This window comes from Bos grunniens, chromosome 8 (genome assembly GCF_055505025.1).
Source record: "Bos grunniens cultivar Pamir isolate PY7600 chromosome 8, Bosgru_T2T1.0, whole genome shotgun sequence".
NCBI classification, from domain to species: domain Eukaryota; kingdom Metazoa; phylum Chordata; class Mammalia; order Artiodactyla; family Bovidae; genus Bos; species Bos grunniens.
In genome coordinates this window covers 9208519-9222420 of record NC_141172.1, presented here as the reverse complement: position 1 = coordinate 9222420, position 13902 = coordinate 9208519, and the positions used below count along the sequence as shown (strand labels likewise).

Here is a 13902-nt window from a genome sequence, read left to right as displayed (position 1 = left end):
GCCACAGATGCTGTAAACATCCCATAATGCCCAGGTTGGGCCCCTACAGCAAAGAATTTCTCTGCCCTCTCCACCCCTAAGTCAGAAGAGCTGGGGCTAAGAAACCATGGTGTAGAGCAGGGGGGTTCAAACTTATTTTTAGCAGTGGATCCCTTTTCCAGATGAAATCTTAGGAAGAACTCCAGTGGTCCAACTTGATTTTTAAAAGTAGAACAGCTTTAGTTGAATTTGAGGTGGAGGGTTTGGAGCCCCCATCTTCTCTGCACCCCCCATCCTCTGCCCATGAACCTCTTGGCTTCATGGATCATTGTTTTGAAAGCAAGCATCTCAAGAGTCAAACAGACTTCAGTATTTTATGGAAAGGGTACATAGTAGACCCCACAAGGCAAAGGATTGACTTAAGGGCACACAAATCTGGGTTCTGAACCTCCTCCCCTACATGGATGGACACAAATTCAGGCAGGAAAATAAAACCCATCTCTCCGCCCCACTTCCCAAATTATAACCAATTCAGGGAAGCTTCAGACAATTCTATCAGTTCTGGAAGATGAAACCTGCCCGCTCCTCCTCCAGGGCAGGGCCTCTTTTACCTCTACATCCCCCTGGTCCTGGAAAATTGCTGTTATTGTTGTTCAGTCGCTCAGTCGTGTCCAATTCTCTGCAACCCCATGGACTGTATAACTCTCCAGGCTCCTCTGTACATAGGATTTCCCAGGCAAGAATACAGAAGTGGGTTGCCATTTCCTTCTCCAGGGGATCTTCCCAGCCCAGGGATCTAACCCAGGTCTCCTGCATCGCAGGCAGATTCTTTACCATCTGAGCCACCAGGGAAGCCAGACAAAAGAGGACCTCAATCATAAAAGTTGCAGTGGTTAAATTTCAGGCCCTGCCAGAAAAGGCCAGTCTATAAGACAAGAGCCTCTGGAACCGGGAGGGGGTGGAATGGCCCCTGCCGCCCCCACCCACCTCCCTCCTTGCAATGAGAATGGGCCTCTGAGAGGCCAGGTGACACTTAGGTGGCAGCACGGGGGAATTTGAGTTAATGGTTTTAGTTTAGGGAGGGCACCGCTGGCAGCTGGAGGGGTAGGGGAGGGGGGTTGTATTCTGTTCTCCCTGGATGGAGGGGAGTCTAGTAACTTCTCCTGAGAGGATATCACAAAACCACAAGAATGTGGGGGAGCTGTTGCCAAAAAGAGCAGGCTGGGAACCATCGCCTCACTTCAGCCCAACCTCCTCAGAGCCCAGGTTCTGAGCCAGGTCTGCTGGCTCCTCTGTTCTGAGTGGCCTTTGATAAGCTGCCCAATGTGTCTGAACTGGCAGCAGCCACAGCTCCATCCTGTGCCAGAGGCCGGCCACCCCCTGAGGCTGTCACTCCCCATGCTGGCCTGGAACTTGAGGAGGTGGTGGATTCCACCCCGAGACCTGAAACCCTGCAGAAACAAAGGCTCTCCAGGCCAGGCCTGAACAGGCCACCAAGGATGAAGGACACTGGGAGACTGCCTCCACCTTAAAGAACTGTTAGGGAAGCTTCCCAGGTGACTCAGTGCTAAAGAATCCGCCCGCCAGTGCAGGAGACGTGGGTTCCGTCGCGGTCCAGGAAGATCCCACACACCATGGAGCAACTAAGCCCACGTACCACCACTACTGAAGCCTGCCCCCTCCAGGGTCCACAACTAATGAGGCTGTGTGTTGCAGCTACTGAAGCCCGTGCATGAAGCCCTACTGAAGCTTGGGCAGCTACCGAAAGCCCATGCTCTGCAACAAGAGAAGCCAGTGCAGCGAGCAGCCCACACGCTGCAACTGGCGACCAGCCCCTGCTCACCACTACTAGAGAAAGCCTGCACACAACAGCAAAGACCCAGCACAGCCAAAAATAAATTAATTTTTAAAAAAGAATCGTTAGGGGACTTTCTGGAGGTTGAGAGACAGAGCCTCAGCTGAGAAGGCAGGGATCTGCCCTCAGGTTTAAATTCTGCCACTCAGTAGCTGTGTGGTTCTGGGCAAAGGACTTCCCGTCTCTGAGCCTTCATTTCCTTAGCTGTAAAATCAGGGCACAGGCTGCTTATCTGTAAGCTGCCATCCAGATCCTTATGGAAAACCACAGTTGCAAAGCTCCCCTGGCCCATAGTCATTCATTTAGCACAAATCTGCGGACTTTAAAGTCTACATACACCAGGGAAGCAGCAGTCCAGCAAAGAGATTTTTGGCAGCCTCTGCGCTGATGATGACTCATGGACCTCTCCTGACCCTCCCAGCCCCTTCCAGCTCTGTCCTGTGCCCCGTGTTCCCCCTCACAATACTGCACGCCTGAGCTCCTTCTGCCCTTCTTTCTCTGTCACTCACCCCCTTGGAGCTTCCCCAGGAAGCGTGTATTAAAGCCCACCCCACCTTCCCCAAGGGCTTCCCAGGTGGCTCAGTGGTAAAGAATCTGCCTGCCAATGCAGGAGATGTGCGTTCAATTCCTGGGTTGGGAAGATCCCCTGGAGGAGGAAATGGCAACCGGCTCCCGTATTCTTGCCTGGGAAATCCCCTAACAGAGGAGCCTGGTGGGCTACAGTCCACAGGTCACAAAGAGTCCAGTATGACTTAGCAACTTACCAACAATTCCTTACAACCAAACCCAGGAGCAGCCTTCTGATTCCTTGGTGCGTGGCTATTGGCTTTTCTGCTTTGTACCCAGATGTTGCCCTCCCTGTCTCACTCTGACCTTGTCTCCTCTGCTTACTTTTGGGCCCCTCTGTTGCTGGCCCTTCTCATGTACCACAATTCCAGTTCCAGCTCCCAGGCCTATCTCGTGATTCCTCCCTCCGCAATGTCTCTTGCCACCGATATCCTACCATTGCCCTGAGGCTTAGAACATGGGAGAATTTAACTCTATCGAGCTTATAAAATCCATTAAGCGGAAAGTGGAACATTCTTTCTGCTTTACAGAGAACGGTGGGGATGGAGAGAGAGGGAATGAAGCCCTATGGAAGAGAATCACCTTTTTCCACATCTCGTCCCTCTTGCTATTGAAGTCGCCTGTGCCTGGAATGTCCACCAGCACAACCCCTTCAGGAATCAGCTCTGATTTGGGAAGGGTCACTTCGACCAGTTTGATCAAGGGCCAGATGTGTGTCTCAGCGGATCCTCCATCCCAGTCTCTCCTCTGGGTCCGGATGTAGGGGTCCAGCTTGACAGACAGCTCCCCTGCCTGAGGAAGAAGGACATGGTCAGGTACACGAGACAGTCTCCAGCACCTCTGCCCTAGCTGGGCTATGACTCGGGTTCAGCAGCGGTCCACTGAGTCATGTGAGATGCAGTACTGGGCGACAGGCCCCAGGAGGCCTGAGGTCCTGCCTGGAAGGGTCTAGACTCAGAACTACAAAGAACACTGGGAGATCAGGAAGTTCAGGCTCCTATGGGCTTCCCTGCTGGCTCAGATGGCAAAGAATCTGCCTGCAATGCAGAAAATCCAGGTTCTATCCCTGGGTTGGGAAGATCCCCTGCAGAAGGAAATGGCAACCCACTCCAATATTCTTGCCTGGAGAATCCCACGGGCAGAGGAGCCTGGCGAGCTACAGTCCATGGGGTCGCAAAAAGTGGGGCACCACTGAGCAACTAACACTGACAGATGGAGAAAACAAAAGCAGTGAGAACAGGACATGAGGAAGTTACAGCTTCACTGGGTGATGATTTTATCTTCTAAATTCCATTCCAGTTCTAAAATCAATGGGAATCATCTGCAACATTCTAAATTTGTGAGAGAGAGAGAGAGAGGATTTTTGAACTAATGTGAACGTTTCTATGACCAGAAAGCCCTGACTGTGGAAAATTGATCATGAAATGGTGCCAAATTTTCTAAGCTGAAAATTGGTCTGAAGTTGATCTTCAAAAGGTTTTAAAAATTTTATCTTCCAAGTTCAAAAGAATATATGGACAGATCGGCATTTCCAAGCTATTTTAATGATGGTGAGTGAGATGAAGGATCATTCTCAGCCTATTTTTTTTCCCTAAACACATTCATGCCAGCAACTCTGTGCAGCAGCAAATCTCTACTGCGATAATTCAGAGGACAGAAGATTTGGGATGTAGTGCAGTCACTGTTAATAAGTATCTACAGAATGGCCCTGAAAGAAAGATAAATTCTTAAGAGAGTTGAGATCGAATCAGAGAATGTGTTGCTATCTGGGTAGGAAATAAGATATATCATCAAGGGACTTCCTGGTACACCGTCTAGTGGTTAAGACTTTGTCTTCCAATGCAGGGGCCATGGATTCAATTTCTGGTCAGGGAGCTATGATCCCACATGCCTCACAGTCAAAAAACCAAAAAACAGAAAATATATTGTAACATATGCAATAAAGACTTTAAAAATGGCCCATATCCACAAAAATGTGTTTAAAAGATAGCAGTTCTAATCAAATAATACGAAATTGTGAAAGAAGAGATGATAAAAGTTCTTTAAGATAGTTTGATTAAAAAAATAAACAAGCTAGGATAAGGGCAACAGAAGAGAAAAGGCACTGGGCTTAAAAAAGCGTGGGCTTTCTGTAAGAAGAGGGCTCCAGTCAATAAACGGGGCTTCCCAGGTGGCGATGGTGGTAAAGAACCTGTCTACTGATGCAAGAGACATAAGAGACGTGGGTTCAATCCCTGGGTTGGGAAGATCCCCTGCAGGAGGAAATGGCATCCCACTCCAGTATTCTTGCCTGGAGAATCCCATGGACAGAGAAGCCTGGCGGGCTACAGTCCGTGTGGTCGCACAGAGTCAGACATGACTGAAGCAACTTAGCCGGCACGTACCACTCAATAAACTAGTGGAGCAAACCATTCTAGGAAGTAAACTCAGATTCCCTCTCCCCTGTCTAGAATCCATGCCCCAAAGTCTGAATTTGTGCCCTCACTCCTGGAGATGCTGATTCCATTCGTCTTGTTTCAAATGAGTAAATTCCTCATGCTGGGAAGGAATATTTCTAAGTGCAGAGTAAGTGAGGAAATGAATATTACCTGGACACCTAGGTGTAAGTTGTATGTATTCAGATAAACTAACCAGTTTTGTCGTCATTGTGTTTCTTTGGACATGCTCTGTCTGTATTTTGGATATTAGGAAGATAATGTTTGGGGGGGGGGTTGTCCTTTTTTAATTTGATTGAAGTATAGTTGGTTTACAGTGCTGTGTTTGGTTTCTACTAGTGACTCAGTCATACATATGTATACTGTCTACCGTATTCTTTTCCATTGTGGCTTATTACACAATATTGAATATAGTTCCCTGTGCTGTACAGGAGGACCTTGCTGCTTACCCATTAATTAGTTTTAATTACGGGCTTCCCTGGTGGCTCAGAAGGTAAAGCATGGCCTGCAATGCAGGAGACCTGGGTTTGATCCCTCCCTGGGTTGGGAAGATCCCCTGCAGAAGGGAATGGAAACCACTCCAGTATTCTTCCCTGGAGAATCCCATGGACAGTGGAGCCTGGCAGGCTATTATCCATGGGGCTGAAAAGAGTTGGACATGACTGAGTGACTATCCATTTAAACATAAGAAAGGGGGCTACTACATTTCTTTGATTTTCTAAATATATAAGAGCTAAGTGCCTTGAAAGGTTTAATTCATTTGACTTCTAAGTATGCCTGGTGAAGTAGTTCAAATTTTTTGAGAGAAACAAATATGCTAAATTTGAACTCTTAAGTCTAAGGAATGTTGATTAATTGTGTAAGTAGTATTAACTTTTAAAGGAGGCTTTTCTATATTAAGCTTAGGAGATATTTGGACATTAAGTTTTAGAACTGGTGTAAGTAATTATTCTTACTTTATATAAAAAGCACCAGATTTACAAATAGAATAACAATATTTTAAAGGTGAATTTTAAGATGCAAGAAAAACTAGGTTTTTGTAGTATGCAATGTGGGTAAATTGCATATTAGTTCCACATGTATTTTGGTTTAATTTAAAATTGAATTTTAATTAAAAAAATATATTGATCATAAAAGGAGAGGCTGGTTCTACTAGTTGCTTATCTAATACCCACCCTGCCCCTCAGCCCTGCCCCCAGCATCCTGACTGTGTATTTGGGAAGGCAGTGGATTGAGACTGGTCTCAGCCAGCCACAAGTCGACTTCTCGTTTCCCGAGACTCCCTTTCAGCTCCGAAAACCCACATGGCTCAGTACTGACCAAGAAAATCTACATGGAAATTTGCTGGGTGTGTTTCTAGGAAAGCGTTTACTTCCCAATAAAAGAGGAGACGCGGTTGGTACCCCGCTTAGCCATTTGTCCCTTCCATGGAGCTAGGTGCGAAGGTCAGCGCTTCAGTAGCCATCGTGTGACAATGAGGCGACAGGCTGTAGAAGGTCAGGGGACCAGGGGTCTGTCGATCTTGATGTCCTTGAGCCCCTGAACCAACTCACAAACCCAACTGCCCCCAGTCTTCTTATGTGAGAAAGTGGATAAATCCCAATTTGTTTAAGCTGTTATAAACTTGGGTGTTTTTTTTTTTTAATTATTTGCTGCAAAACACATCCTTAATTAATCCTCAAGTAACTATAAACAGTCTTTCCTGCGCACAAAATCTCCCCCCTCAGACATGAAAAATTCCCGTTTGACTGCAAATTAAAAATCATGGCTACTTCTGATTTTGGTACCAACTTATTTCCAATAAAACACTGTGCCTTGGGACTTCCCTGCTGGTCCTGTTGCTAAGACCCTGCACTCCCAGTGCAGGGAGCCTGAGTTTAATCCCTGGCAGGGAACTAGATCCCACCTGCTGCAACTAAAGATCCCACCTGCAGCGCTGAAGATCAAAGATCCTGTGTGCTGCAACGAAAACCCAGCACAGCCAAATAAAAAAGTAAATAAAAATGTTTTTAAAAAGCGGAGGTGGGGGATGTCCTTGGTGGCTCTGTGATAAAGAGCCACCTGCCACTGCAGGGGCTGTGGGTTCAGTCCCTGATCCAGGAAGATGCCACATGCCTCGGGGTGACTAAGCCTGAGTGCTGCAACTGCTGAGCCTGTGTTCTAGAGCTGGTGCTCTGCAACAGGAGAGGCTGCCACAATGAGAAGCCTGAGCACCACAGCTAGAGAGTGGCCCCCGCCTGCCACAACTGGAGAAAAGCCCCGCAGCAGCGAAGACCCAGCACAGCCAAAAATAAGGAAATAAATTAAAATAAAAAGAGAGAGAGAGAGAGAACCTTGTGCCTTGCACCAATCCCCCAAACGGATTCAATGGTTACCCTTGAGGCTCATGATAACAACAAGAGAAACATCTTGAAGCTACCTCTTCTGCCTTGAGGGAGATGACTCTGGAGGTGGGAATCTTTCCTCTGGGCTTGGCCCTTAGTAACTCCTCGTAGCTCTTTCCTTCTGCTCCGTTTCCATAAAACATTTGCAGCTTCCAAACAGCTTCCTCCGCTGCATCGCCCCTGTCCCACGCATCCTCCTCTTCTCCGCCCGGCCCCTCCGTCCTGTGCAGGAGAGTTGTCAGGTTCTTCAGCTCCTCCTTCCACTCCTGCCGAGACAGAGGGGGGGCCAAGCCCACCCCACAGCCATGACACAGATTCAGCAGACATTGACAAAGTCCAGTGAGCCTGTAGGGGGCAGAGGGCTCCAGGAAATCTAAGATCATCTAATCCAGGCAGGTATCATCTAACCCAACCCACTTGTATGGTCAGTGAGGAAACAGGAACCCAAAGTCCCATAACCAGCTGAGGCAGCACCCAAGCTAGAGCCCCCATCTCGTTCTTTTGGACTTTCTCATTGTGTATGGCTTATGTTCTTTTCGTTTAACAAAGATGTGAGCTATGTTGACAAGGAATGTGAATCTGTAAGAGAGAGAGAAGGAAAGAAAGAAAAGGAAGAGGGAAGACAGAGCAGGAAGGAAGAAGAAAGGATGGAGAGAGAGGAAAATAGGGAGAATGGGAAGGAAGGAAGGAGGGAGAAAAAGAGGAAGTGAAGGAAGGAAGGGGAGGAGGAAGGAGGGAGAAAGGAGGAAGAGAGAGAAGATAACAGGGAGAGGAGAAGAAAGGAAGGAAGGAAGGAGGGAGGCAGCTCTTACCTGGTCGGAGAGAAGGTGGATTTTGGCCTCATACTGCTCACAGCAGCCCGAGCTCACTTGAACGATACATGACGTACATATACTTTCTCCAGACACAGGTAGGAACATGGCTTGCCGGATGATGGCATTGATCAGGGAGCTCTTCCCAGCCCCAGTGCTTCCGAATAATCCAATGTAGATGGGGTCCAATGATGGTTTTTCAATCAAGGCAAGAAGCCTGTTTCTAGATCAGTTTTAAAACACTCATTGTCAAGGTCATCAAAGCAAGGTTGGGAGAATGTCAGAACATACAGCAACTAATCTCCAATCCTGGTCAAGTCATCCCATCTTTCTGAGTCCTCTCTGCAGTCTCTTTGGTCAAAGGAGAATATTCAGCCCTGTTAACTATACAGAGTTGTCAGGAGGATCAAATGAGATTATGCAAAAAGGGATTTCCCTAACTGGGTGGTGAAGAATCTGCCTTCCAATGCAGGGGTGTGGGCTGGATCCCTGGTCTGGTCGGGGAACCAACCACACGCTCCGGGGCCACTGAGCCCACGTGCCACAGCTAGGGAAACTTACGTGCTGCAACTAGAGAAGCGTGCGTGCTGCAGCCAGGGAACATGTGCTGCAACCAAGACTCAGCACAGAAAAAAATCTTTTATTTAAAAAAAGAATATGCAAAAATATTTGGCAATGATAATTCTTCCAGGTAGCACAGTAGTAAAAAATCTGCCTGCCAGTGCAAGAGAGGCAAGAGACATGGGTTCAATCCCTGGGTCGGGAAGATCGCCTGGAGTTGAAAATGGCAACCCACTCCAGGATTCTTGCTTGGGATATCCCATGGACAGAGGAGCCTGGTGGGCTACAGCCCATGGGGTCGCAAAGAGAAGGACAAGACTGAACACACAAGAAGAAGAAATGATAATTCTACACAAACTCTACAACGTCTATATAGATGTGACATCTCCTTGTTTATGTTCCATGAAAATTACACAGGCTTGATCTTAGACATGAACTTTATACAGTGGTGGGAAGTGTTATTAGGAGCAACCCTGAGGTCTTACTGGGCAGGAGATGTAGCCTCGACCCCACTTAAATCTTTCAAGGCAGCTGGACAGGACCTTTGATGGCACAGGCTCAGAGTCCCACAGCCTGGGCTAGATTCCACCCCTTTTACTCATCAGCAGTGTGACTTTGGTCAATGTCTTGGACTCTTTGAGCCTCAATTTTAGGAAAATACTGGAGTGATAATCATGGCTTCTACTTTATTGGGCATTTTGGGACAGTTAAATGGAATCTGATGTACGAATGTAAAGCACTTTCACTTTCCATTTTCAAAATCTTTAGCAGATTCCCTAGCAACGGTGACAGTGCAGTGTGGCAACCACCAGCGTTAACAGAAATGGCCCATAGCAACAGAACTTTCTGGCTTTCTTTGCTTAGTTCCTAACCAGAAATTCTCTTTCATTATTGCAGAAAAGCATCTGCTACCACCTAAGGAGAGACATCCAAGGAATATCTGATGGTAGCCAATACCAGACTCACATGAGGTACTTGATGCTGTTGGGGATGTTATCATCCAGGAACACAGACTGAATAAGTTTCTGGTAAGTGTTGCTCAAAACTCTTCTGGTCCGAGACTCCAGTTTTTCATCTGGAATCAATAGAGATGTATTAGCAGGGATGTATTAATACCTGGCAGGCGTTCCTGGTCACTCAGACAATAAAGAATCCACCTGCAATGCGGGAGACCTGGGTTCGATCCCTGAGTCGGGAAGATCCCCTGGAAGAGGGGATGGCAACCCACTCTTCTTGCCTGGAGAATCCCCATGGACAGAGGAGCCTGGTGCGCTGCAGTCCAGGGGGTCGCAAAGAGTCAGACACGACTGAGTGACCAAGCACATTAAAACCTGGCAGGGATCAAGCACTTGGTCTGCACAGCAGGAGTCTGCTTAATACGGCAGAAAAGGCGGGGCGGGGGTGGGGGATGAAATGAAAAGCCAGTTAAACAAAAGAGCAAGTTATCTGATGGGAGAGGTCACAGATCGTGGGAGAGAGCAATCACTGATGACGAGAGCCCCCCAAGGAGCCAGGCGGCTCTGAAGCACAAGGTAACACAAGTCAGCGTCCACTTCACCATGGGCTACAGCACCTCTACAGTCTTCTCTCCTGTGGTCACAAATAGAAGAAAACTGCAAGCACATCCTATAAATACCCACAAAAGGACCAGACCAACCATTTTCAGTGTTAATCAGGAAGAGATTATTTTTGTAACAAGCCTTCTATCCAGATCTTGAGAGATAAACTGTCAGATCACAGTATCTCTGCAGAGACCAGGAGGCCTCCTGTTTTTTTTTTAAATATTTATTTATTTGGCTGTATTGGGTCCTAGTTGCGGCATGCAGACTCTTGGTTGTAGTATGTGGGATCTAATTCCCCGACCAAGGATCAAACCTGGGCCCTCTGCACTGGGAGCTCAGAATCTTAACCACTGGACCACCAGGGACGTCCCGAGGGCTCCTTTAATGGGATCAAGATCATTCAGAGATGTTCCATCCTGCTTCTGCTTCTCCAAGTACCCTTCTCTTCTTTTGAGGATGTTAACACATCTGGGAAAGGACAGAGCTGCATCAGACAAGCAATAAAGCATTTTCAGGACACTCACATTCCTTGAGGGCGCTTTGTTCCACAGAGGGAAATGCTCGAAACCTCTGGTCTCGATCGGATCGTCTTCTTTTTCTCATTGGTTCTTTAAATATATCATCATCCTCTAGAGATAAACAGAAGTTACATAAAATTACATATAAAATTATAGGTCTTGAGGGCATGGTGTACCGTAGACCAAAAACACAGTCCACTTATATGCAGATTTTCGACTGTGAAGGGGGGTCGTCACTCTCATCCCTGTGTGGTTCAGAGGTCACTGTTTTTGCCTGACCTCTATCGACACACAAACCCCAAGAGGCTAGAAGGATCCCTGCCAGCCCTGGTTGTTTGTGAGCTCATTTCAGAAGCAGCCCTGTTGGGTCATTCCAGTCTGATTTCCAATTCCCAGAGTCCCAGGACTTTGCATCTAGTTCCAAATGCAGCCCAACCTATCTCCCCAGAAGACAAGTCAAGATGACATGAAACGTTCCTGTTTGCGAATCCTGGGAAGCCAAGATGGCTGGATAGGGAAGCCTGAGATGGCTCAGTGTGGGGTGGAGAAAGGCCTCAGGGACATCTTTGCAACCCAGGAAATTGATCAGGAGCAGAATGAGAGAACAGAACGGGCCATGTGACCAAGGCAAATCCCTTCTTCTCCCCGAGCCTCAGTTTCTTCATCTGTACAATGAGTCAGTTGACAAAAATAGAAGGAATACAAGAGCTGTGGAGGGTACCCTCCAAGTGGATGTCCCTCAGAGATTAAATTGCGGAGAGTGAGGCTTTTTCCTCCTTCCTGCCTTAAAGATGTTAGTAGCTGCTTCCTTACATAGGCAAGGAAAAAAGTTGCCAAGAAGCAAATCTTTGTAGTCCTGCAGAGGTCTATTCACTTCAGTGGTTTCTGTTGGTTACAAAGTGAAGGACTGGGAGGCTCCATCATCCTCAGGAAAGGGTTTAACTGAAAACCAAAACAGTGTGTTTAGATGGTTTGGTTTTTTTTTTTTTTTTTGGATTGTGCTGGGTCTTGGTTACATGTTTATTCTTTAAGCCATAATAATTAAATATGAAATATAAGGAAATACTGAGCACCATTGCGACACAGTTAAATATACATTAAAATCAATTGTAGTATTTTAACTTTTTTTTAAAGAAGAATTCATCTGGCTGCATTGGGTCCTTGTTGTGGTGTGCGGGATCTTTCATTGTGGTGTGACGGCTTCTCTCACGTTGTGGTGCTTGGGCGCAGTGGTTGCAGCACATAGTCTTAATTGCCCCACGGCATGTAGGAATGTAGTTCCCCAAGCAGGAGTCAAATCCACGTCCCGTGCCTTGGAAGGTGGATTCGTAATCCCTGGACCACCAGAGAAGTCCCTGGATGGGTTTTAGAAAACACCCCCCTGGCAGGATTCACCTGGTGAGAAAAGGACAGTACGGGGGTCTTTGGGGTCAAGACTGTTGGAAACGGCCGAATCCAGCGCTCCTGGGGGTGGTATAAACCTTAGCAAATGGCCGTGAGGTGACCTGGGAAAACAGTTGACCCCAAGAGTCATAACTCTCTAAGCTTATATAAGGGTATGAGGCCCCCAAACTGAGCGTGACACTGGGAGGTCATCTTCCCTCAAGAACCACAGAAAGGGCGCATCACTCAGGGACCCAGGATGGCAACCTGAGCAGAAGGCCCAACCTCCCACATGGGGCTCCAGGCCCGAGTCTCCCAGACAGCTCAGGCAGCCTCAGTTGGGCATCTTCCTGCACAAATTCCTCAGTGTTTTGGAGCCAGCTTACACCCCAGAGTATTGCAGTGCAGGGTGAGCTGTCTGCCAAGGCCTGAATCTTGGCCTGCTCCTGCTCACGCAGTGACAGGGAGTTGAAAGAGCTTGTCCGTAGACCCTTCCATCTCAGACATTCTAACCTTACAAGTATGCTCCACGCAAAGAATTTATCCTGGCTCAGTTTAAGGACTGCCTTAGAACTAAACACCAAGTGGTTGCTGGCTCCGTGGCTAGAGCTAGAGAGAAAGGGGCAGAGAAGAAGAAAAATGTATGCCACGAGCTAGGGAGTTTGGGATGGACATGTACACACTGCTGTATTTAAAATGGATAACAAACAAGGACCTATTGTATAGCACAGGGGACTCTGCTTAATGCTCTATGATGACCTTAAAGGGAACGAAATCCTAAAAGAGGGGATATAGGTACACGTATGGCTGGTTCTAGATAGCATGTTCAAAAGCAGAAACATTACTTTGCCAACAAAGGTCCGTCTAGTCAAGGCTATGGTTTTTCCTGTGATCATGTATGGATGTGAGAGTTGGACTGTGAAGAAGGCTGAGTGCCAAAAAATTGATGCTTTTGAACTGTGGTGTTGGAGAAGACTCTTGAGAGTCCCTTGGACTGCAAGGAGATCCAACCAGTCCATTCTGAAGGAGATCAGCCCTGGGATTTCTTTGGAGGGAATGATGCTGAAGCTGAAACTCCAGTACTTTGGCCACCTCATGCGAAGAATTGACTCATTGGAAAAGCCTCTGATGCTGGGAGGGGTTGGGGGCAGGAGGAGAAGGGGACGACAGAGGATGAGATGGCTGGATGGCATCACTGACTCGATGGACGTGAGTCTGAGTGAACTCCGGGAGTTGGTGATGGACAGGGAGGCCTGGCGAGCTGTGATTCATGGGGTCACAAAGAGTAGGACACGACTGAGCGACTGAACTGAACTGAACTGATGGCTGGTTCCCTTTGCTATACAGTAGAAACTAGCACATATTGTAAAGCAATATACTCCTATAAAAATTTTTTTAAAAATGGATAACTAACAAGAACCTACTGTATAGTACAGAGAACTCTGATCAATACTCTGTAACAACCTAAATGGGAAAAAAATTTGGAAAAGGACATGTGTATAGGCAGAAGTGAATCTCTTTGTTGTTACCTGAAACCATCACAACGTTTTTAATCAACTGTACGCCATATAAAATTAAAAGCTTTTTTAAAATGGAAGCATTTAAGGTTTTCTGAAGTCCCCAAAGTATTTGATTATAATAAGCAAATATCAATATCTAACTTCAGTACTTTAGCTTAAGGAAATCCACTGTGGGTTAAACTTTTGAACCTTGATATTGATAACAAGGAGGTGACAGAATCACAGGATTTATGAGCTGGAAAGCAATGTAAAATATGTATGGCTTCAGATGTAGAGAAATCAAGAGACTTGTATGGGTGCGGAGCTAGCAAATGACAGAGCAATAA

General features: G+C 47.0%; 2 protein-coding genes across 6 annotated transcripts in view; one reads left to right on the top strand and one right to left on the bottom strand.

The window, feature by feature from the left end:
- Window positions 1-13902, top strand: part of ELP3 (elongator acetyltransferase complex subunit 3) — a 217600-nt gene that overhangs the window by 65412 nt on the left and 138286 nt on the right. For all 3 annotated transcript variants that reach the window (XM_086414852.1, XM_086414847.1, XM_086414848.1), the window contains exon 3: window positions 9491-9621. The gene's annotated coding sequence lies outside the window, so the exon portion shown is untranslated. The remainder of the gene's footprint in view (window positions 1-9490; window positions 9622-13902) is intronic.
- NUGGC (nuclear GTPase, germinal center associated) overlaps window positions 1-13902 on the bottom strand; it is a 50593-nt gene that overhangs the window by 26879 nt on the left and 9812 nt on the right. For all 3 annotated transcript variants that reach the window (XM_086414843.1, XM_086414845.1, XM_086414844.1), the window contains exons 3-7: window positions 10680-10784; window positions 9560-9668; window positions 8033-8255; window positions 7256-7486; window positions 2984-3193 (exon numbers count right to left, since the gene is read on the bottom strand). In XM_086414843.1, the coding sequence (XP_086270969.1) occupies window positions 2984-3193; window positions 7256-7486; window positions 8033-8255; window positions 9560-9668; window positions 10680-10784 (878 nt within the window). The remainder of the gene's footprint in view (window positions 1-2983; window positions 3194-7255; window positions 7487-8032; window positions 8256-9559; window positions 9669-10679; window positions 10785-13902) is intronic.